The 24,953-nt window shown below is 40.5% G+C and overlaps 2 protein-coding genes across 2 annotated transcripts in view; one reads left to right on the top strand and one right to left on the bottom strand.

The window, feature by feature from the left end:
- Window positions 1-23,923, bottom strand: part of PRCP (prolylcarboxypeptidase) — a gene marked incomplete at its 5' end in the record, with an annotated part of 70,670 nt that extends 46,747 nt beyond the window's left edge. The window contains one exon of the mRNA XM_079707635.1: window positions 23,756-23,923. Coding sequence (XP_079563761.1) covers window positions 23,756-23,923 — 168 coding nt within the window. The remainder of the gene's footprint in view (window positions 1-23,755) is intronic.
- Window positions 3,220-3,738, top strand: LOC307056021 (small ribosomal subunit protein uS11-like). Its single transcript, XM_079708401.1, has one exon. The coding sequence runs from the start codon at window positions 3,228-3,230 to the stop codon at window positions 3,681-3,683; it is 456 nt and encodes a 151-aa protein (XP_079564527.1). The 5' UTR covers window positions 3,220-3,227; the 3' UTR covers window positions 3,684-3,738.
- Window positions 23,924-24,953: the final 1,030 nt, after the last annotated feature.

The raw sequence follows: 24,953 nt of genomic DNA, 5'->3' as shown, positions 1-24,953 counted from the left end.
TTGTAAAAACAGAAAGGAGACCACAGTGTCTGGAACATGGTGAACAAGGGGAAGCATTGTGGTATGGGATGAGGCTCAGGGCCAGGTAGGCCACAGTAGGGAGTTTAACACAAAGAGCAGTGAGAAAGCCTTAAAGAGCTGTAGGAGTTATTCTGATCTATGTTTTAAAGAGATCACTCTGGCTGCTCTGTGGAGACTGGCCTGGAGAATGAGATGATAAAGAAATGGAGAAGAGTAAACAAAAGGCTACTGAAAGGTCCAGGTAAGAGATCATGGCAAGACTGATAAATAAGCCAGGTTTCTTCAGTCACTATATATATAACATATATAACATCATACACCACTTTCTAAAATCATAATACACCCAGGAAAGATCACAATGAAAAAAGACCCAATGTATGACATCAGTAGTATTTGCATAACAGCAATCAACAAAAGGAAGTCTTTTGAATAACTATAACCACCACTATTGTCCTTTAATAACTGATTCTGCACTGACCCTGACTCTGGGCATTCTAAATAGCAAGAGCCCCACTAAAATGGTGAAAGAGTTCCAAGGCCATCAGGCTCCCAGTAGCATTTAATGGACGTGAATAAAGCAGATTTTACTGCTACCCTTTTCATCCAGAAACTAAAGAAATTATACAACGTGAGAATGTAATTGTTCTCAAACCTGACGGTCTCTGTTCCTCTCTGGTGTGGCAAAAGACATCAGGGACCACTATCTTTACCTGGTTACCTCTGTCAAATCAATAAACTACATTTTTAAAAAGTAGTGTATACAAAGAAGATACTACTACACAATGCTAAAATGCATCTCTTCCTCCCCCACAAAGGACCTTCTGTGAATCACACTGTGAGAACTGCTGAAACAGAAAACTTACAGCATTCTCTCTTTAGAGACTGCTTTAAAGAAATAATTTTTTATTACACTAATACATGACTTTAAAGGCTTTTAGCATTCCAAAAAATTAAACATTATAAAATGCCCACATGAAGATCATACACAAAAGGAAGCAACTGAAGAAAGTAGCAGCCTGAGCTTTTTCCTTCTGGGGAACTCCAACATCCAATTTTCAGTCCTGGTTTCACTATAAAATGGCCTCTAGAAACTCTTAATCATCATCTTAAAAATACACTCTATAGACTACTCATTGTTTTCAGCATTCATCCGGTCTGAATGATAAGGGCGCTGTAAGAAAGATAAAGGAAGGGAAAAGGATATCCTCGGCTGAAACCGAAAAGCTCAGAACAATAGCAGCAAGTTCAAACAGGACCAAGTTGCTCCTTGATTACTTTCAGGTGCTTTTGTCATTAGGCCACAGTCCTGCATAGCAACTGCCCAGAGCTAATACGATATATAGATAAATGACAGTCAGTGTTTACAGTCATTCATTCATTTAACAAGTATTTCTTGAGTGCCTACCAGGGGTTAGTGCTAGAGATACAATAGTGAACAAGCTAGATATGGTCACTGCTCTCACACTGCTTATAGTCTAATGAAAGAAGCAGATAATAAACAAGCAAATACACAAATAAAGAAACACTTAGAGGGACTTCCCTGGTGGCTCAGTGGCTAAGAATCCACCTGCCAATGCAAGGGACTCGGGTTCAATCCCCGGTCCAGGAAGGTCCCACATGCCACAGAGCAACTAAGCCCAGGAGCCACAACTACTGAGCTCAGAACAATAGCAGCAACTACTGAGCCTGCGCTCCAGAGCCCACAAGCCACAACTAGTGAGCCTGCAAGCCACAACTACTGAAGCCCATGTGCCACAACTACTGAGGCCCGCGCGTTCTAGGGCCCGTGTGCAGCAACCACTGAAGCCCGCACACCTAGAGCCCGTGCTCTGCAACAAGAGAAGCCACTGCAATGAGAAGCCCGTGCACCGCAATGAAGAGTAGCCCCTGCTCACCACAACTAGAGAAAGCCCGTGTGCAGCAATGAAGACCCAACGCAGACAAAATAAATAAATAAAATAAAATATAAAATAAAATAAAATAAATTTTAAAAAGAAGAAACTGTAATTGTGCAGGTTTGACTCTGACAGAGAATAACAGAGATAGACCTAATTTTAATAGGGTGATCAGAGAAGGGGTCTCAGAACAGGCAATAGTTAATTAAGCCTTTAATCTCCACAGCCTTCTAGTTAGGTATGTCAACTGTGTGAAAAGGGGATTCTATTCAATGCCACTTCTTCCACAAAGCATTCCTTGGTCTTCCTGCCTTCTTTGTGCTTCCATGGTAATTTCAGCTCTATTATAGTGCTTTTCAAATGTAGCCTTTGCACTGTATTTACCTATTTACACATGTCATACACATGCTATACTATTATAAACTCTAGACTAAAGTAACCCTATATAAGATGCTAGAATCTATTGATCAAAACCATGTGTATTATTCCCACCTGCCCTGTGAATAACGTAAGGCCTGCACAGGAACCCTATGAAGTGAAGAGGCTGCATTTTTTCCACCGTGCCATACTGCCTCCCCTTTCCTGTTCATGTCTGAATCCCCACAGCACAAAGTACAATGGGCACAGGACTTGCTCCATCAATGACTGCTGAGTTGAACTGAGCAGAAGAAGTGAGAAGTGTGATGTGACACCAGGAGACCAAGTAACCCAGGCTGGACTTGGGCTATACCAGTTAACTCTACTCCCGGCCCTTGGGGCCACCAGTGAGGCTCTGTTAGCTTTCTATCAGGTGTGTTAGCCTCAGGAAATGTGAAGAGATCCTAAAATTACCAAGTTAAAATCCTACTCAACTGTGAAAGAGTAGAAGAGTCGCAAACAGAGGTGACCATGATTAATACTGATTCTCCTTAGCAAGGACAAGGCCCTTTCATACCCCATCACTTCCTGAGTGCCTACTGCATGTGTCTGGCTATACTGGATACAACGATAAAAAGCACAGTCTTTGCTCTCAAAGAGGACACAGTCTAGTGGAAACAAGTGAGTAAAGAAACTATTTCTACACAAGGGATGCACATTATGCACAGGATGCTTGTTATGGCAGCCAAGAGGAAACACAACCCAACTAACTGCTGGTACAGGAGGCTAGAGAAGAGGCAAACTCAGAGAAGCTGACAATGCCTGTGCTGGGACCCTGCCCACCTCTTTTCCAACCTCATCTTCTGCCACTTGCCCCTCTCATAATTCAGAAATCATTTGGATATAATATGTTTTCTCTCTCTTTCTGGTGGCTGATTCTGAAGACGAGTAGAAATGGCACCTCGCAAGGGGAAGGAAAAGAAGGAAGAACAGGTTATCAGCCTTGGCCCTCAGGTGGCCGAAGGAGAAAATGTATTTGGTGTGTGCCACATTTTTGCATCCTTCAATGACACTTTCGTCCATGTCACCGATCTTTCTGGCAAGGAAACCATCTGCCGTGTAACTGGTGGGATGAAGGTGAAGGCTGGCCGAGATGAGTCATCTCCATATGCTGCCATGTTGGCTACCCAGGATGTAGCCCAGAGGTGCAAGGAGCTGGGCATCACTGCCCTCCACATCAAACTCCGGGCCACAGGAGGAAATAGGACGAAGACTCCTGGACCAGGGGCCCAGTCAGCCCTCAGAGCCCTCGCCCGCTCAGGAATGAAGATTGGGTGGATTGAGGATGTCACCCCCATCCCCTCCGACAGCACCCGCAGGAAGGGGGGTCGCCGTGGTCGCCATCTGTGAACAGGACTCCTCAAATTATTGTTTTCTGTTAATAAATTGCCTTGATGTAAAAAAATATATATATATGCTTTCTCAAGTCTTCAAAATTCAGAAATCATCTGGATATAACATGCTTTTTCATATCATCTGGATATAATATGCTACACACAGATTTACCCTTGCCTGGAATGTCCTCCTCCCTCACGTCATTACAGAAAACTCCTACTTCACCCTCCATCCATCCAGGTGTTCACTCAAGCACTGTCCCCTCTGTAAAGCCTGCCAAGACAACCCCAGGCCCAGAGGAAAGTGCTCCTTATCCAGTGGAAAAAGCCCTGCTTTGTAGTCTGGCAATCCTGAGTTGAAATGCTGATTGTACCACTTTCCAGTGAGGTAGATTCCCGCAAATATTTTCACATCTATGAACTTCAGTTGCCTCATTTCTAAAAGGGGCTACTAATATCTTCCTGACAAGGTTGCCAGGATTCAAGTATGTATACAAATCCCTGACCAGAGTAAAGGCTCAAAATTTATTGAATTATAGCAAATAACCCCTGAGGATTGATGGCCATCAATAATTTTCTTTTTTGTATTTAAAAAAGCACACAAAAGTACATTACAACCATATGGATATTTTTACAACATTTAACATGTGACCCTGGGGAACCTAAAAAGCAATTTGACAATGGATTTTCCCCGGGTATAATTCTGTCTTTACTAAGGCAGTAAAAATCATGCAAGATAGCCTTTACATAAAGGATCTTCTACAAGAGAAAAGAGCTGCCAGAAAGTATATAACCAAGAAAAGCTTCACCTCAAAGGCTCATTTCATTTAAAAAAGAAAGGAAGGAACAGAGGAAAGAAAGGAAGGGAAGGAAAAAATCAGTGGAAAAGAAACAGCACATTCTTAGGAAAATTATTCAGGGGTAAGAATTACAGTCTGTCAACACTACTTACTATAGGATATCCCCTCCCTTGGGACTTCCCTGGAGGTCCAGTGGTTAAGACTCCACACTCCCAATGCAGGGGGCCCAGGTTTGATCCCTGGTCAGGGAACTAGATCCCACATGCTGCAACTAAGACCTGGCGCAGCCAAATAAATACATGTTAAAAAAGAAAAAAAAAAAGAATATCCCCTTCCTTTAAAACTATAATTCAAGAAGCCTACAATGAAAAGGTAATTACCACCATTTGTAAGTGATGGTGTTTTCATCTCATAGCATAGTACCTCTTAGAGTTCCCCATTTTAAAGTCTTTTTTGTTCATTCCCAAAATGGATGAGTATTAAACAAGAAATAAACCTTCTCCCTTACAGTATCCTGCTTTTGCTCCTTAGTATTTAGAAATACAATCCAAGTCAGGAAATCTCAGTTACAAGCCCTGCTATTATGCAAGCACATAAACACTAAGGAAGAAAACAAGTAAAGAGGAAATGAATGTGTGTTATTCCCACCTGCCCCTGTGAAAGGAAAAACCCCTGAAAGGAATGATTTAACTACCAAAGGAAAAATCTGTAAGACTACTAAGGGATACCCAAGTCCCCAAGTCCCTTCTTCCCCAAACAGAATCATCTTCCTACAGTAGGAATAGTTTTCACCGTGCAGGTCTCTCTCCTCTGAACTCTTGTGCTATATACCTCTCCTGCAATACTTTACACTCACCCTTAGTAAAGATTTTTGCTTCCAGGACTTAACCTCTCCATTACAGGAGAAAGGTTCATCTTTGTAAGGTCCATCTAGTCTAGATTAGTGTTTCATAAAATGGAGGTTGTGATCCATTAGTGGGTTATAAACTCAATTTAGTGGGTCACAGTCAGCATTTCTCTTTAACAAAATTGCACATTATTCAGCAAGCTAGCTACAGAATCTATGTCTACCAAGAAATTTTAAAAATCTAATAGCCTGAACCATTATGCTCCTATGGGTGTATTAATTCTAAGGCTTTCTACTTGAGGGATAGCTACCTATTAAATCACATTCCAAGATGTAATTATAATTCAGGCAACAAGAGCCATTTCACAAAGGAGAGCACAGTTAACAGCCAAATGAATGCTACAGACATTAAGTACTAGGGAAGCCCAGGGAAGGATAGCTCATGCTAGGCTAGGTCAGTTGGGGAAGGTTTCCCTGAGAACTGAGGCTTAAGCAGGGCCTAGTAAGATCTGGATTGGAAAAGAGGAGAAGAGAAAAAAACACAGTGCCAGCTGGCCTGGACGGAGGCCTAAAGAACAGAGGAACTCAAGAGGCTACTGTAGTAGTTTACTTTGGGCCTACACAAGGTAATAATTCTGGGAATGTAAAGGAAGGGGCAAAAACTAGGAAGGAATCATGGACAGTCTTCACGATTGACTGGATTTTTGGCATGAAGGTGAAGGTGAGGGAATCAAATGATTCTAAAGTTTCCTATTCTGGGTGACCAAGAAGAGAGTAGTGCCATTAACAGTAATGTGAAAAAAATCAAAGGCGTTTTAGAAGGGAGTCTCATGCAAGATGTAATAAAACATTAATATTTGTTATAAAAGTTTATCTTATTCTGAATGCTTATACCTCTGAGTTGTACCTAGGTAGCCATATGAGGGATACTAGGCAATATAAGTAGCATCCTATTCTTAAGGCACTCATTACCTGGAAGAACCAAGGCTTGACACTCAGCCAGTTCTTAAAATATTAAAACACTTCCATACCTGTTGGCAAATAATTACCTTAGCACCTTGAGTGACACCATCCCCTTCTCTGTGCCTAACTTCCCAGCTGCCCCAGTCCCTTCTCCACACCTACAGACCTAAAGAACTAACCTACAGCACTGCAAGAGGCCTCAGTTCTATGACCAGTTTCTGCTTAGACTGGGCAGTGTCTATGCCACGCTGGTAGCACTAGGCAAAATATAATAAAAGCAAGTGTTAACAGCATTCAGAAGACAGAGTAATCACTTCAGCTTGGGCCACTTATTCATTCAAACAGCTGTTGAGTGCATACACTGAAGATATAATGATGGATGTGGTCCCAGCACTCAGGCTGCTCACAGGCTAATGGGAACACAAACATATAAACAAATCATTGCAATCAGAGTAGTAGCACAAAAGTGTCTGTAGAGTGCAATGGGAGACACAAAGGGGATGAAGTCAATTACCCAGCCCATCGGAAAGAAGAAAAGCAGTCCCATAAAGTTTCACAGAGAAGGTGGTGCAAGACATGAGCAGCAAAGGATGGACAGGAGTGTGCCAAGCAGAGAAAGGAGAAAGACAAACCATTCCAAGCAGAGAGATACCAGCACTGTATAAACCACATCCCAGCATAGTGTGTACAAAACAATGAGATGACCAATGTGTAATGAATGGCACAAAGTGTCAATAATAAATAACAAATATTAGAGATTTTTTTCCTAGCAGATTTATGTTTGTAAAGGTTGATCCTAAAATGTATTTCCATTGTCTAAGCCTACACTAGCTAAGCCAGGGATGGGGCAGTCAAGATATCCTGAGAGGCATGGATTCAGTCAGTTTGGAATTAAACGAAGTACATGGAATCTGCACGTCAACTAGAGTTGCCTGCACTTGTTAGATATGTGTAATCAAAGGTGAAGGAGAGGGCTTCCCTGGTGGCGCAGTGGTTGAGAGTCCACCTGCTGATGCAGGGGACACGGGTTCGTGCCCCGGTCTGGGAAGATCCCACATGCCGCGGAGCGGCTGGGCCCGTGAGCCATGGCCGCTGAGCCTGTGCGGAGCCTGTGCTCCGCAACGGGAGAGGCCACAACAGTGAGAGGCCCGCACACCGCAAAAAAAAAAAAAAAAAAAGGTGAAGGATGAATTAGGAGCAAAAGACCAACAGAAGACCTCACTACTTTTCCAATTAACAAAAAAGGGCTTCCTAGAGGGAGACATTTTTTAACAGAAGGGAACAAGCGAGCGTTAAAACAAGCCAGACACCTCGAAAATTGAAGTATTTAAAGAATAAAGCTTTGCAGGAAGACCAACAGGAAAAAGTGTACATATATATTTGCCTTGAGTGTGGAGTAGAGAAAGGTCACATGAAGAATAGACACTACAGATAAATGACTATAAATTCAAATTAATAAAAGAATTTGGCAATGTTATAGAATTTGACTGCAAAAGCCTTTCTGGAAATCTTTAAAAACCATGATCCATATTTTTTGGAAAGTAACTCCCCTAGCATCTCAGCCAACATCCATTTCACCATGGTAACACTCACATTCTTCAGAGTTGGACCAAAGCACTGGGGGTATATAAGTAACAGCAATAGGCTCTTCTATATCTTGCCTAAGGTCAGATATTTGCATTTAATGTCTGCAATAAAACAGGACATAATATGCAGTGTCATTCCATCAGCTCAGTCCCACATATACAGAGCTTGGTGCTGTGGCCTCCCAGATCCACAGATGAGTGAAACCCAAGATTGTTGCCTTTGAGGAGATCATGGAGAGATGCTCAGTAAATATGAATTCCCTTCTCTTTTAAAGTGTGGTCATTTTCTAGATACTTATATAGTCTAGACTATATAAAAAGGCAAACAAAAAGCCTGTTTTGGTCTGCACTGGCTGCACCGGTCATGGTCATTTAAAGCCAATTGTTCAAGAGAAAGGAAGCATCCGACGCCAAGGAGAAGGGAGTCATCACCACTGCTTTCCAAAATTGTTGTATGAGCGGCTCCCTCAAAGGAAGAGGCCATCAGTGCTTAGGAAGTGACAGAGGTTTCCGACAGTTTTAAAGCACAGTGTCTGCAGTGTGACCCATGGTTCAAACTGCATAAAAATAAAAATTAACTGACAAATGATAACAAGTACTTCCTCACTTTCCTATCTGATGAATCAGCCATTGTTTGGGTTGCAGTTCCTTGTTTAAATTAGGTTATTAAATCACAATGATGCTGGCCAAACATGCTAGTCATATGCTATTAGCAAAACTTATCAAAAATGCCAAAGTGTGTCAAGGCTTAAATACACACACACACAAAACACACACATGCTTTTACACTAATAAAATCTAACCAGTACCAAGGGCATCTTTCAAACACTTTGTTTTTTGTTTTCCTCCTGAAAACCACAAATGTTTTGGGATGTAGTGGAAAGAGGTGGGAATTTGAAGACAGATTTGAGTTTGAGTGCCAAATCTGCCAGCTATTAGAGCTATCTGAACTTGAACAAGGTACTTCATGTCTTTGGGCTTGTTTTCTTATCTGTAAAATAAAAAATAATAATAATAATGATACCTATCCCAGATGTGTCTTGTGATGATTAACTTGGATAATACATTCATGCAAGTGCCCAGCAAGGGCCGGCAGGAAGTGAGAGCTTGGTGTATTATTAATATATTTTTCAGTGTATTATTAGCATGCACCTCCCAAGTCTGAAACCACTTCCAAAAACACACACGAACATACACAATTTATATTACGTGTTTAATATTGCCACTTAGAAGGAAGAAATTAATATATGAAACCTCAGCAATTTGTTCTGAGTGTTCACTTAAAAAGCCATAACCTTGTAAAGTAAAATTTAAAATAAAAATTTTTTCAGCTCTTTTAGGTAATGACTTGGTGACAGTGAGAGCATCTTACACACCAAATATGTTGTGGTCTAGTATGGGATATGCTTTTGTTTTTGATTTTCTGTCCAGTTACCAGTAACCAGTGCTAGGACAGTGCAATATATTTTTGGTACACATTCATTGCTGTATAAATTACGTAGCTCTAAGGAAAGGTACATACTGCAGCAATGAAACACGGTGGCTTTGGATATCTTATTTATAAAGAAATTTAAAATAATCTGTGATATGCCCTTCATCACTTCATATGCTGAAGATTATAAATCCACATCTCAAGGAACTACTTATTTCCTCTTAGGTGGCAAAACAATGGTTCAAATAGCCGGCCTTCCCATAAAACTGGTTAAAGAGATTAGCTTAAATTTTCAGTCTAATATCCTTTAAAACAATAACACTTTATTAAATAAACAGGAGCCTAGTACTATTATTCTAAACAGCGTGTTTAAAGATGAGACCAATATCCAGACTTCTAAAGAAAACAAAATACATGGGTAGAGTTAACTAGACTTGACTCCCTAACCCAGGGACTGGGAGACTTTCATAAACAGAGTGCCAAACAGTGACCTCTGTCCTTTGGAGTTACTGGGTAGGAGGGGGAACATGCAAGGCCCTCTGCAAGTGCAGTGGAAGATGAAGATATGGCAGGGACTAGTCCATGCAGCATAGATTAGGGACCTTTATATGAACTCTTATTAACTTAGTCCAAGCCAAATTTTGTACATGGACTGCTGGGAAAGCTTAAAATGGAGGATTCGCTAATGTATTTATGGTAAACTGTATTAAGCACCAAGCTTAAGGGGACAAAGTTCCACAGTAGTGACCTCATTACTTTATTCCCCGTGGAGAGTGCCTTTTTGTGATCATCAATGGAGGTCTCTTAACATCCTTTACTCTAGAATGTACAGAGCCACCCAAAAATATCTCACAGTACATTTTGTCTCAGGTGTCATAGTCCCCTTCTGCTACTAATGTAGTTCCCCTTCATTTTTTTAAATTAATTTTTATTGGAGTAGAGTTGATTTACAACGTTGTGTTAGTTTCTGCTGTACAGCAAAGTGAATCAGTTATACATACACATATATCCACTCTTTTTAAAATTATTTTCCCATGTAGGTCATTACAGAGTATTGAGAAGAGTTCCCTGTGCTATACAGTAGGTCCTTATTAGTTATCTATTTTATATACAGTAGTGTATATATGTCGATCCCAATCTTCCAATTAATCCCTCCCCCCCTTCCCCCCCATAACCATAAGTTTTTTTTCTACCTCTGTGACTCTATTTCTGTTTTGTAAATAGGTTCATTTGTAACATTTTTTTTAGATTCCACATATAAGCAATATCATATGGTATTTGTTTTTCTCTGTCTGACTTACTTCACTCAGGATGACAATCTCTAGGTCTATCCATCTTGCTGCAAATGACATTACTTCATTCTTTTTTATGGTTGAGTAATATTCCATTGTGTATATATACCACATCTTTAACCATTCCTCTGTCAATGGACATTTAGGGTGCTTCCATATCTGGCCATTGTAAATAGTGCTGCAATGAACGCTGGGGTGCATGTATCTTTTTGAATTATGGTTTTCTTTGTGTATATGCCCAGGAATGGGATTGCAGGATCATATGGTAGTTAGAGCTACCATATAATCCTACAATCCCATTCATTTAAATTCTTCTTTCCATAACACGAAACCAAAGCCAGAAGAAAGCTCTGTATTGTTAAAAACTCTGTTATGTTTCTTTTAACTGTCTGAAATCACCCAACTTGCTGTTAAAGAGAATTGAAACTCCTCTTATTCCTCAACTTTATTAATGTGTAATCTGGATTTCCTTAATATAATGTGACTTCCACAACTATCTCTAAATCAGACCATAAATTACAAAATCTTCTATCTATTCCAGAAATACAGCTATTACAGAGGCAACATGGAGTATGGGTTCTGATGACACCAAAGCTCAGTTTAAATCCTGGTGTTATCATTTATCAGCTATGTGGTCATGAATAAAATGACTTCATCTCTGAGCCCTCTATTCCTCTGTAAAAGAGATGTAGTACCTCCATGCAGGGTTAAAGATAATTATATGAAGAGCACATATGCAGTACCTGTCACAAGGTGAACATGTCGTACTATGGTGAACAGAGCACTGCTCTGCCCCAGGACCAACTCAACACCAAGTTATGTTCTTAAAGTCAATGAAAGCTTCAAAGAAGGAATACCAACACCATGAGTATGTAAGTGGAAATAGTGACAACACTGACTTCACAGCGTTGATCGCCCACCTCCTGCCTCATCATCTCTGCCCCCTGTCCCAGTCTTACTGACCTCCTTTCAATTCCTCCTACTCTTTCCTAAATTAGTATCTTGTACATGATACATCCTCTACCTGGACAGAAATCTCCATCACCTCCCTTCTCCTTGCCAACTCCTACTCAGCTTCTTGTCTCTGCTTTAACACCATTGCTGACCAGAGGAAGCCCTAATACCCAAGACTTAGGACCGTACCGTAGATTCTGCAGCAAACTACTTCCTTAAAACACACATCACACTTGTAATTACTTGTCACTATCTTCTTTCCCATGAAACTGTAAGCTTCATGATGTTCGTTTTTGCTTTCCCCTTATCCCTAGCTATTGACACAGTATACGGCACATAGGGAGAGTTCAATAAATATTTGTTGAATGAATATATAACTGTGCTGCTTTACTCTATAAATGTTAGCTATCATAACTTCTATAATAGTTATACTTTCATACATATAAATTGTATCATATAACCAAACTGCAGGGCTGCTCTGGGAAAAGTTCCTAAAGAAATCTGACTTTAATAAATCTGCCTTATCCTAACCCCACGTGGGCAGTCCTCACAATACAAGCAGCAAGAAAGAGATCATGAGCCTGACAGAGACAGGGCAGCTGCTTCTCTCCAGTCACAGCACCGAAGGGCAACTTGGAACTAACTGACTCATACACAATAGACAGCAAGGATTTACAAATACACATAGTTAATTAGCCTCTGTTTACAAATGAAAAGCCAAAACCGTAAAAAGTGCTCCCTTTACTTTAGCTCTCTAATAAACAAAGGCAGTACACAGCCACCACAGAAGCAGCTTTTAAGGAGATATTGTTCCTGATACATTCATTCTTCACCCTTCCCCCAGCCCACATCCTCACACAAAGCAGAAAAAACAGGGGCTGCTGCACTCCCTCCCACGACTCCTTCTATGTAGATACTTTGGGAGAAGGGTCAGTACAGACAACCAGCTTCCAGATCATCCAAATAAGAGGATAAGAACAAGTAAGCCTGTTTTTATTTGCCTGGCTTCCTACCTTGTTCCCCCAAAGCCTTTTAGACAGTTGAGAATCAAGTTTCCACACTCTTTCCTACCCTATACATACACACCCCTTCCTTACCACAATGTGCAGAGAAGCAGAAAAAGGGAAAGGGGGAGATATAGATTCAAAAAACGTTTGTGCAGATGACACTCTAAGTAAAACAGTGTGCAGTATGCTGTGGAGGGGTATGGATCCTTCAAGACAGGCTTCCTGCTTTAAAAGGGGAACAAAAGGTTTTAACACAAGGCTAGAGTAAGACACATGCCATGAGAGGAGTACAAAGAAAGATCTGACCAATCACACACTTTCTGGGCGATTAAGAAATGGCTCCTGGAGGAGGCAGTGTCTAAGATGGGGCTTAAAAAATGCAAGGGGTTGATAAAGGAGGGAAGGGCCAGAGGAGAGGCATTCCAGGCAAAGGGACAATGCAGGTTAAAGCATAGAAACAGGAAAGGAATGGGCATGTGTGGAGAACAGATTAGCAAACTGGAAAGGTGGGTTGGAGCCAAAGGGTGGAAGGCCTCGAACATACAGGATTTTGTTCTTAATAAAGAAAGCAAACAATCAGGAATCGTTGCAGGTCCTGAGCAGAAGAGTGGTTTAACTGGAGGGGAGGTGATTAATGTGGCCCATGGGGACTGCAGTGGAGGGAGAACTGTAGGTTGCAAGGAAGGCCAGTTAAGAGACTCTTCCAGTCCAAGAAGGCAGTAATAGAAGCTGCAACAAAGCATGAGGGCCATACAAGTGAAAATAACAGATATACTCTGAGAATGGAATCAACCTAACTTGTTGTTACAAAGAATATGGGAGAAAGAAGAGACAAAAATACCTGACATTTCAAGCTTTGGGGACTTTATACTTTCTGATCCCTCTCTGATCCAGTGTCCCTTCCTCCGGGGAACCTTCCTGAGATAAGCCTTTCCCATCCGCTGTACCCCATATTTACACATACATATCACCTTGCTTCTTTCCTTCAAGGCAATTATTACAATCTATAATTATCTTATTTATTTAATGTTTCTTTGCTTATTATCTACTTCCTAACCAGGAAATAAGCTCCACACGAGCAGTCCAACTATTGTCTCAAGAACCATGCCTGGCATATATGTAGTCCTCAATAATTTTTTTTAAATGATAATAGTGCCACCAGGAGAAAGTCATCACTTAAGCAGATAAGTCTGGTTTTGAGTTAGAACTACAGATCCAAGTGAAATATAAGGAGGTAGAATGAGGTAGTAATTAAAACGCAGTTGGTGCCTCAGTTTCTCCATCTATAAATTGGGGATAGCAGTACCGAGACCTCGTGAGGTCACTGTGAGAATTAATTAGCTAATATGTGTAAAGTGTTTAGAACACTGCCTTGTACATAGTAAGAGCTCAATAAATATTTTATATTATTACTCTTATGATTATTCTTAGAGAAATATGTCAAAAGTGAGACAGAGACAGATTGATCTACAATTATGGATTTGGGAATGATCTGCAAAGCAGCCGTGAGAGGAATCATGGGCTCCTATCTGTGAAAAGTACAGATAGGAAGGGTTGGAGACTTAGGGAAAATATATGCCTTGGTTCTACTTAGGTGGCCTGAATTCCTCCCCCTCTCTTTGAAACATGTACAATTCCTCTGGAAACCTTTCTTCTTTCCTGTCACCCTTTTCTCCCCTTTCTTTCAGTAAAACCTTAGGTTGAAATGGGGTTATAAAGGGCCATTTTTTTTTTTCCTCTATCTCCACTCAAATGAGTTCTTCATCCTTGTTTCAGCTGTGTATGGAAGATAAGGATGTAAAATATTCAAGGAAAAAATGGCAAAGCAGCCATAGCCAGGCAACGAAAGAGAAACAAGAGTAGTCTGAGCGTTTACCCAGAGATGTGGTGCTGGGTAGTGCAGCCTGGAGTCCTGAGGCCCAGGTTCTGACACTGCCACATACTGCCTGTGTGAGCCAGGACAGGGCAACTGCTTTTTTTTTTTTTTAAATAATACTCTTTTTAAATGGATTATAAAACAATGCAGATTCATCACAGATAATGTGAAAAATACAGAAAAGTATAAAGAATAAAATGAAACATCACACATCTTTCCACCATTGTTACTATTTTAGTATATTTTCTTCTACTCTTTCTCTGTGCAGCTATAAACATATTTTTAAACATATCTGACCCTCTCAATTGGTAGTTGATTTTTCTCTCAAACCTCTCCCACCACTGGGCCTGGAGGTGGGATAGGTATTTCCATTGTTCCTAATTCTTCCTCCGTCTTCCCCAATTCACTACCTTTAAATATTATGTCATCAAACTATAACACCCCACTACCCTTCTCACTACAATCATCTACTGACCCCTTGAAGATTTTAGATTTTAGCTCCTTGTTCACTGTCGCTCCAACATAACTCCTTTCAAAACTCTTAGTGACTTCAGTATCTTGGCCCTTTAGTTCCTTTTGCTCCTCTCCTCCAAGGACCTTGTCCTTCACCTATGTTGGTCACTAACCCATGGTCAAACCCTAGACCTTGTCACTCCCAGTAACTGTAATCCTGCCACACCCTCAATTTTAAGCATTCTACTTCCTCTATCTTTCCAGCTCATTCCCTCTTCTACTATGATTGTCCAAATCCTTCAACCTCACCTTATCCACCTTTTCACTGTCCCTCACCCCATCCTCACTCGCCTCCCTACTTGGCTTAAATTCTGTGGTCCATAACTCCTTTGCATACACCCCTCAGCTTCCATGTCTCTCTCTCATTTTGTTTTACTCATTTGGCAAAAGGGCAATCCTAGTTGAAAAGAATTCTCTACCAACCCCACACCCATACCCAAGAAACTGAATGTAGCTATAGAAACATACACCCATGTCATGTGGTCTTACTAACTTGCATGAGACTTCACAACTGCCCTGCAGTCAAACTCTATTTCCCTAGTTTATTTGCCTTCCTTCTCTACTAGAGGAGTATGTACATTCTCTCTCCTCCTCACTGTCCTCATCCCCTACTACTCTCTCCCTTGGGCACATCCCTCCAGCCATACTGGCCTCCTTGCAGTTTTTCCCATCAGGCACACACCTACCTCATGGTTTTTGTACTTGCTCTTCCCAATGCTTTTAATGCTCTTTCCCCACTGCCTAGAATAGTGCCTAGCACATAGTAGGCACTTAAAAAATATTGAGTAAATGAATCTGGAAATACATTGTACATTCAGTTTTCTATTTTGTTTTTTTTACATCATTAATTCATGACTATTTCTCCACATCATCAGATATACTTCAAGATCATCATTTTTAACAGCTAATAATATTCCATTTAATGGATACACCACAAATCACTTACAATGATATATTTACAGTGAAAAACCAGTAGATTTACAAGTAGGATATTTTGGATGTTTCCTTCTTTGATCTTTTTGAACTTTGGTAGTTTCACATCTAAAAATGAGGATGATATCTACCTCACAGGATTGTTGTAAAGACTGAATGTGGAATATAAATAGATACAGAGATGTCAGTTTTGTTACTACTGCTTACAACACAGAGGCATCATGGTGTCAACTGAATGAAAGGTCATAGATCTCGGAAGCAACAGATTAAAATATAACTCACAATATTGTCCCTTAATAGCTTGATCGAGACATTTAACCTACATGAACCTCAATGAAGCCATCTATTTTTAAAAGTGATTGTAATAAATAACCGGTATGTAAAAGATTTTAGCATAATATCTGGCCCAGATTAGATAATCAATAAATTTCATTGTTCACTGCTCATAAACAATAACTAGAACTTTTCTTAAATTGTGAACTAGAAGAAAAAAAGATTTTTATATATTCCCAAATAAAATATATATTATCAATGCAGTATTTTCCTGTTTTGATGAACAATTATCTAATACCTACAAAGCACAAGTGAGATTTTTTATATAAATCTATATATTGTTTCTTTTATTTAAAAAAAAGCAAAACAATTATTTTTAATTACTGAATGACAATATGAATAAATTAATTCCCTTTTTTATTATGTGCTTCAATGTGTACATATATATGTATATGTACATATATATGATGATGGTAAGCTGAGCAAGAAAATACTAAGTAGACCAGCCTCACTTTAGGGCTATTTTTTGAAGCAATCTGTGAGTTGCAGCCATATATTGGGTTGGCCAAAAAGTTCGTTCGGGTTTTTCCGTAACATCAAATAAATGCCAAGACATTACAAATTTGTTAGTGCTTTTCCATATTTTTCAGATACAAGTTAAGTATGTGCTATTGGAATGGTCAAAAAATGTAATGTGAAGTCCTTCAGGATGTAATCATCTCTGTCTCCCCAGGACCTAGCCTGGTGCTTGAAATATAAAAGGAATTAGATAAACATTGAGTAGGTGGGATGGGTAGGTGAGTAAGTGACTGATTAAGTATGGCAGTCTTTAGTGCCTTCTCTCCTTCTAGGCACTCCAAAGTCAATACTTTTTGTCTCCCCACCCTGTGGTTAGAGAGCAATGTAACCTGTTCTGGCCAATGACTTATGAAAGGAAGTGACCTGTCATTTCCAGGCGGGAGCATTTACATGCTAGCAGAAGCCTTCTATGTTCTTTCTCCACTGCTACGTTGATCGTGAAAGCATAAATTGAGAGGAAGCCTCTATCAGACCCTCAGTCTCTAAGTGAATGTAATGAGCAGAACCCTCTGCTCACCTGAATGGAAATACACTGTGAGTCATAAATTTTTGTTGGGTTAAATCACTGAAATTTTGGAGTTTTGTTACTGCAGCACAACCTAGCCTATCCTGCTTAGTACAACAAGCAGGGTAATGACATTCATTTTAGAACTCGAAACTCATGAGTTTATTTTTAGAAAAACAAAATGGTACAGATAAGTGGTTTATCTTGAACATGTAACTTAACCTCTCTGTATGATAGTTCTCTCACCTATAAAGCTGGAATAATAGCATCTACCTTGTAGGATGGCTATAGGGATTAAATAAGTGAATGTCTATTAAGTATTTAGCAGAGTATCTAGGGCATATAAAGCTTTCAATAAATGGTAGCAGATTATTATTATTATTAATGCATTAGACACTTATGCACTGCATATTTCAATTTACTCTTCCCCCCTTACTCCATATTCATTTTAATTTATAGCCAATTTTTTCCATTCAAAAAAATCTTTATTAAGAAATACTATGTAGAGGGTACCATGCAAGGCACTGGGAAGGAAAACAAATAACACATATCATCAGTTATTCTTCTTACCTATGATTCTTCTTTCTTCTCCAATCCACCTTCAACCAAGCAAACTTTAAAATCATAAACATAAATACAATGTTCTATGTTATAAATATGGTGTCAGTGGGAGAGCTAATTTTTAATTTATAAAACATTTTACATGATTTGAGTCTGTATCTTATTCAAAGTTGACATGGAAAAATTGTTTAGGTCTGATTTACCAAAGGCAATTAATGGGTAGGGCAAAAAATAGAACTTGTGCTCACATCCCCACAGCTCCTGATATAATGCCCTATAGACAGGAGGCAGTTGTGAACAGAATTACAGATGCATCAGAGATCAGCAGATCTAATCTTTTTATCTTACATATTAGTACACTGAGATCTAGAGCGAAGCAATTTGCCCAAGGTATCAATATTAACACAAGTTAGTGGCAGGGCTGACAATAGCACTCAAATTTTGAAAATGTGTTTTATGTGGCTAAAGCACAAAGTCCCTGTAATATGCTGATGGATACAAACATGACAGTACAAAATCTAAAATTTTTGCTGAAATTACATCTTAGCATTAACTGATAAAATATTCAAAACTCTGCTATCAGAAAGACAGGTTAGATTTAGTATTATTATCAAGAGAAGGTATTTGCAAAAACCTAAAAGGATACATTTATTATCATATATTTTCCCCTCCACAATTTACCAAAACTCAAAATAGCATAGAAAAAAAATAGAAATAGCTTCAGATGACTTTCTTTATATATCAGTCTTATGTGAAAGAAAATGATTTCAAGTGAGGAAAAAAATTAATTTCTATGCCTTATTTACAAGTGTACTATATTATATCCCACTGGTAAAAAGACACAATGTACTACTTATGTAACAGAAAAGAATCCACAAAGATTTTCATATTTTCCAGAATAATTATTTTAGGTATGACAAGGAATGACTTAAATATTTTATTCTGAGTGGAGAGGAGGTAAGTTAAAAGCCATATTAAGAAACTGCAAGATAAAATAAAAATAACATTTACCATTTACTGAGTGTTTACCAAGTGATCTAAACTGTGCCTGATAAGCACTTTACACATATCAGCTCATTTCACAAGAAATCTGTGAGATGAGTAGTATAATTATCCCTATTTGGCTGGTTATAAAAATGGAAGCTCAGAGTAACTTGTCTGAAGTTACTCAGGTAGTGTTAGAAACAGAATTCATTCTCAAACCTGTATGGTATTCAAGCTCTATCAAGTTCCTAACCCTCCATAATTTTGATCACAGTCAATTCATCATATTTAAGGGGTGGACTACAATGACCCCTTCTGACAATGATTCTGTGAGCAAAAACAGAAATCAGTTCAGAATTCACATAATATTTTTGACGGTATGCTCCAGGCCTCAGGGGAAGGCCATCAACAGATGAACCAGTAAGAAAAAGAGAAGAAGGAAAAAATGAAAAGAAGAGGAAGAGGAGGAGAAAAAGCAATAGGCCCTTCCAAGAGGCCTGACACAGTTCCATTTTACTAGACATCAGGGCCACCATGACAAGAAAGGGAAACCCAGAAAAGGAATTGAAAGTAGAACTGTAAGGGATGTACATAAATCAAAATAGCTTAGTCCACTGTGATGGTCTCACAGTAGATAAGGAAGGAGCTGTGGGAAGGCCCTGCAGGAGTCAGCAGCCATGAGTTCAATGCTGGGCCAAGATGCAGAGCTCTCACATAAACACTGTTCAGTAGTTAAATAAGAATAGCTGAGTGTAGATGACTGACCACTAGGTTTCTTAGAAGAGACATTACCACAACTGTCAGCATCTGGGTCAACCTGAAAGGTATAGCACTATGGAGAGTGTGGTTTTAAGAGAGAGCAGGGGAGGAACCAGCATTTACTCTATTAAGTTCCTTAATTTCCTAATGTTCCAGGCACTATGCATGCGCTTTCCTGAATTACCATATTTAACCCTCACAACAACCTTGGTAGATGTAATGGTGAATTTTACATGTCAACTCAGCTGAGCCATGGTGCCCAGAATAGTAAAACATTCTAGATGTTTCTGTGAAGATGTTTTTTGGATGGGATTAACATTTAAATCAGTGGACTTCGAGTATAGCAGCTTCACCCTCCATAATGTAGGTGGGTCTCATCCAGTCAGGTGAAGGTCCAAATAGTAAAAAAAAGACTGACCTCTCCTGAGCAAGGAATTATGCAAATTGACTGCCTTTGGACTCAAACTGAAACTCTTCCCTGGGTCTCCAGCCCACTGGCCAACCCTGCAGATTTTGGACTTACAAGGCTCCACAATTATATGAACCAAGTTCTTAAAACTAATCAATCTCTGGGGAGGGTGGGAGGGAGGGAGATGCATGAGGGAAGGGATGTGGGAACAGATGTATATGTATGACTGATTCACTTTGTTATAAAGCAGAAACTAATTAAAAAAAAACTAATCAATCTCTCTCTGTGGAGAAACAGATACATAAACACACACACACACACACACACACACACACACACGGACACATCCTATTGATTCTGTTTCTCTAGAGAACCCTGACTAATTCAGTAAACACTGATTTCTATTTTCACCAGTGAGGAAAATGACAGCCTGAAAGGACCCATTCTCCTTCCTCACTACATCACATAGTAAAATGCCCTCAGCATTCACATTCCAGTCAGAGGGGCTCGGGTGGGAGTAGGAGGGTAATGAGGAGCAAGGAAACCTCATAACCACAAGCCATGCATCCCAAGGAGCCTTTTACAACACTGGCATCACACATGTACCCAGAGCCTTGATGTGCCCGAGTGATGTGCTATCCTTTGTCTGGTCTCCTGATTCAGTTATTTTGGATAAAAGAAATCAAATATTCCTACTAAATCAACAACATTTGAAGACTCTGAAAGAAGAGGAAATATAATTGGTAAAGAACAGAAGTAAAAGATAAAAAGGAAAATAAACAAAAATTGATTTGTGTCAATTAAATAATGGTAGACTTCGCTTTGTTTGGGTTTTCATTGGATAGTCATCCATTCACTCCCTCAACAAGTATTTATTTTGTATTTTATATTTTTATGGGCTCTTCTGGGTACTGGACAGTGCTATCTAGATGAGGAGACACATACAAAATAGTACATGTGAAAAAAGACCAACTAAAGTCAAGAAAGTTGACATTTCAGCTGGGATAGAGGTATGAGTTTAACTAGCGGAGAAGAGGGATGGTATTCCAGACAGAAGAGGTGACAGAAGAGGTGACATTTCAGCTGGGATACAGGTATGAGTTTAACTAGCGGAGAAGAGGGATGGTATGCCAGACAGAATTTCTGACACAGTCAACTTCAATTCTATGTTCTATGTTGCTAAAAGTATATGTGTACAGGGAAGGCGCGGGGAGATGGGGGCCTATGGCAGGATATGAAGCTGAAAGACCAGCTGGGGTTATGAGATGAGGAACAATACCAAGGACTTGGCCCTTCATTCTGCAAGTAATCAGAGTTATGAAGGAGGGCTCAGCTTTTTTACCAAGACCATTCATGGAGCTTATATGCATATAAGGACAGCTGGGAATCGCTTGGTCAGCTGGACAGATATAACCACAGGTAAATAAAATTATTATAATGTTTCATGAAAATTAAACCTTGAATAAAAACTAAACCTTAGTTACAATAATAACTGTTTATTATTAAAAGGCATAAAAGTATTTCATGTGCTCTAACTAAAAAAATTAAAGTTGAGTTTACACATACTTTTCAGTCCCAACTAAAAACCTATGGTCCAGAAAAGTTGGCAATTACTATAAAACCATTATTATGCAACAAATACATATGTGAAAGTTTTTCTCAAAAAGAACGAAATAAAACTCAATTGGAGTTGATGTAAAGAAAATTATCATGGTAATAAAACATTTGTAGAATCTGTGTCCTAAAATATGAACTAAATATAAGCCAGAGGGCAAAACATGGCTAAGGCCAGATCTTATAAATCACCAAAAATGGAAGAAGAACTGGCCTCAACTTATATATCTAAAGAGTGAAGTGGTCAAGAAAGGAATCTACAATGAAGGAATATAAATTAGGACCTAAGAGATCATTCAGTCTCTTCTACCCTTTCATTCCCTACCCCCCCTTTCTGCTGATAGTTCTCTCTCATCATTCCTAAAAGGATTGTAGAGCTCTTCATTCCAATAGTTCCCCTTCAATTTAACTTTAATTATGGAACTCTGCAATATCCCAGTATATAAAACAGATAAAAACATAAAGTTCAGGCTGAAAGAGGTCAGGGAGAGAGGGGGTTCTGGGGTACCCTAACTTGGATTCCACTTGGGCCTTCCCCATCCCTTTGAGACAGCTCCATAAAAAGAGCCCTTAATTTTCCTCAGTAAAATGTGAAACTCATTGGTCCTTGTCCTGATCTCTCAATTTACAAATGAGGAAACTGTAGCCTAGAGAGTTGCCTAAGAAAAAGACCCCTGTTTCCTAGTACTCCTGCTAAATCTAGAATGCTTTCTCTTCCTCATAATCTCTAAATTTCTGGGTTAAAAACAATTTCTTATAAATTATTCTATAAGTTCACACCATCCCTCTATCTCAAATTCCTATTCAAAATTCATAGGTCAGTAACCATGAGTTTAATAAGTGCCTACTTGAGGCCAGGTACTCTCCTATGGACATGTGATCTGTTCTCATTTAACCATCACCAAATCCCCTGGAGATCTAGAAATTGGGCACAGAGAAATACTTGAAACTTCCCAAGGTCACAGAGGTAGTAGATTGGAATCCTGGTCTATTTGACTCCTAAAGCCAAACCTCAGACTCTTGCACTTCTAATCCCAACCTTTCCCAAATCTTTGCCTATCTTTTCACAGGCTCCCAGAAATACAGAACTGTAAGGGATCCTGTCATTTCACACAGGATGTACTTCTTCATTCAGGCTTCTCAGGGAATACCTACCTCATGCTTCAGCCAAGCACAAAGGCATTAGGCCTACCTTAAACCCCTAAACTCAGGCTTCAGAACTATAGAGATGCTCACCCCCACCCCCCTCCACAAATCTTGAGAGACTCCTACAACTTCCTTTACAAGGGTGAGCTACATATATGTTCAGTTTCACGGAGAATAGGGAAGGTTAAAAACTCTTAATAAAAGGGCTACACGGGGCTTCCCTGGTGGCGCAGTGGTTGAGAATCCGCCTGCCAATGCAAGGGACATGGGTTCGAGCCCTGGTCCGCGAAGATCCCACATGCCGCAGAGCAACTAAGCCCATGCGCCACAACTACTGAGCCTGAGCTCTAGAGCCCGCGAGCCACAACTACTGAGCTTACGTGCCGCAACTACTGAAGCCCGTGCACCTAGAGCCCGTGCTCCGCGTTGCAGAAGCCACCGAAATGGGAAGCCCGCGCACCACAACAAAGAGTAGCCCCCGCTCGCCGCCACTAGAGAGAGCCCGCGTACAGCAACGAAGACTCAACGCAGCCAAAAATAAAATTAATTATTTTTAAAAAATAAAAAAAATTTAAAAGGTCCACAAAATCAACTCTGAGCTGAACATGAGACAACAGGCTGGCAATTTAGGTTGAATAAATATTAGATAGTATCTAATAAGATATTGGAAGTTTGAATTTAGGGCCTGCTTTGGGACAAAGGATGACTGTCACCTTGAAGTAGGTGCCAGAGTTGGGATTAAATAATTTGAATTTGGCGGAAGGCCAAAGGAATTTTCATTAGGGCAGCCTCTGGGAGCAGAAGGCGTTGAAGTCACTGCTGTGGCCAATCACAGAAGAGAGTGTAGAGCCAGGACTGATAATAAATCATTGGTAATGGGAGGACAGAATTTAAACAGCCTGGGGACCTGGGGCCACCATCTGTAAAGTGTAAGCCAAAGTTCGGACAAGTCCTAGGCATTAGGGGTCCGAAATTTCGGGTGAGCTCCGGTGCCTGGGAACCACGAAGCCAGTCCTCACCACCCGCTCCGCCACCCCAAACCCCTTCCCCCTTACCTTCTGTTGGATGTAGTGAATCGAGTACTTCATGGCAACAGCGGGGCGGGATCTGAAGCTGGTTGACAAGTGCAGGCTGCTGAGGGCCCTCAGGGCCGGCGGTACGGGTGTGGCGGCCCCAGGAGTCAGGAAAGCTAGGAGCAGGAGCAGGAGGGAGCGACGCCCCATGGCTCAGGCCGGCTGCTGCAGGGAGGGTAAAACGGAGACTGGCAGATGCGCACAGCCCGAGCCGGGCCCCCCGCAGCTCCGCCCGCGGCAGACAGGCTCCTCCTCCCCGGGGGAAACCCAAAGCCACCCCGCCCCTCGGCAACTCCGCGCAAACCCGGGTCGCCCAAGCCATACCGACCCCGTCCCCGTCCCAGAGGGTGCCGCCAGATTTTACTTCTCTCTTGTACCATCCCCTCTTTAGAGTCCACCTTTATTCCGGTCGCACTCTAATTCCATTGCCACAGCCTTGTCCATATAATTGCCACAGCAAATTCCATATAACAGTAATAATATCGTTAATAGGACAGCCAACTAAAAATTGCTACTTGCCATCAGCCTCTACAAGGATTAAGTCACTAGCCACTGCAGCCTTGACCTTTAACACACCCTAAAAGGAGTTCAGGGTGGAGATCAGGAATGAGGCACTCTGTGTTCTGGGAAAAACTGGCAGAACAGGCCTTTCAGATATAGTTTCAGGAGGTTTTATGAGCCCAAATTCTTGCATCTTCTCATATCTAGAAAAGCACTAAAATCATCAATGGTGACATCTGCTCCTTGTGACTAGCAGCTAGCCTCTGCCAAAATGTGTGCTTGACTGTGCATTCCCCCTTTCACTAAAATCATATGTAACACTGACCTTCCCCCCTACCTCTTTGGAGCAGCTCCGCAGAGCTATCTAAGATGCTGTCTCTCGGCCTCTAGTCCTCATTTTGTCCCCAGTAAAAGTTAACTCACAACTCTCACGGTGTGCTTTTTTTTTCCCCCAGTGGGCAGTACCATAACAATTTATTGATGGTTCACTACAGCACTAGGCTTAGTGGCACACCATCTCATCTAACTCAACCATCCCACCTATTTTGTGGGTCCTGTATGATTGTTATTCCCATTTATAGCTGAGGAAACTGAGGATCGAGAGGTGCTGGGACTTGCACTAGGTCACTCAGGAGGCGGTGGAGCACTGGCTTCGCAGACCGCTGGGTGTGGCTCCTTT

The sequence above is a fragment of the Hyperoodon ampullatus genome (genome assembly GCF_949752795.1).
Source record: "Hyperoodon ampullatus genome assembly, chromosome: 7".
NCBI lineage: Eukaryota > Metazoa > Chordata > Mammalia > Artiodactyla > Ziphiidae > Hyperoodon > Hyperoodon ampullatus.
The sequence above is the reverse complement of the archived record's forward strand: the minus strand, read 5'-3'. Positions and strand labels throughout refer to the sequence as shown.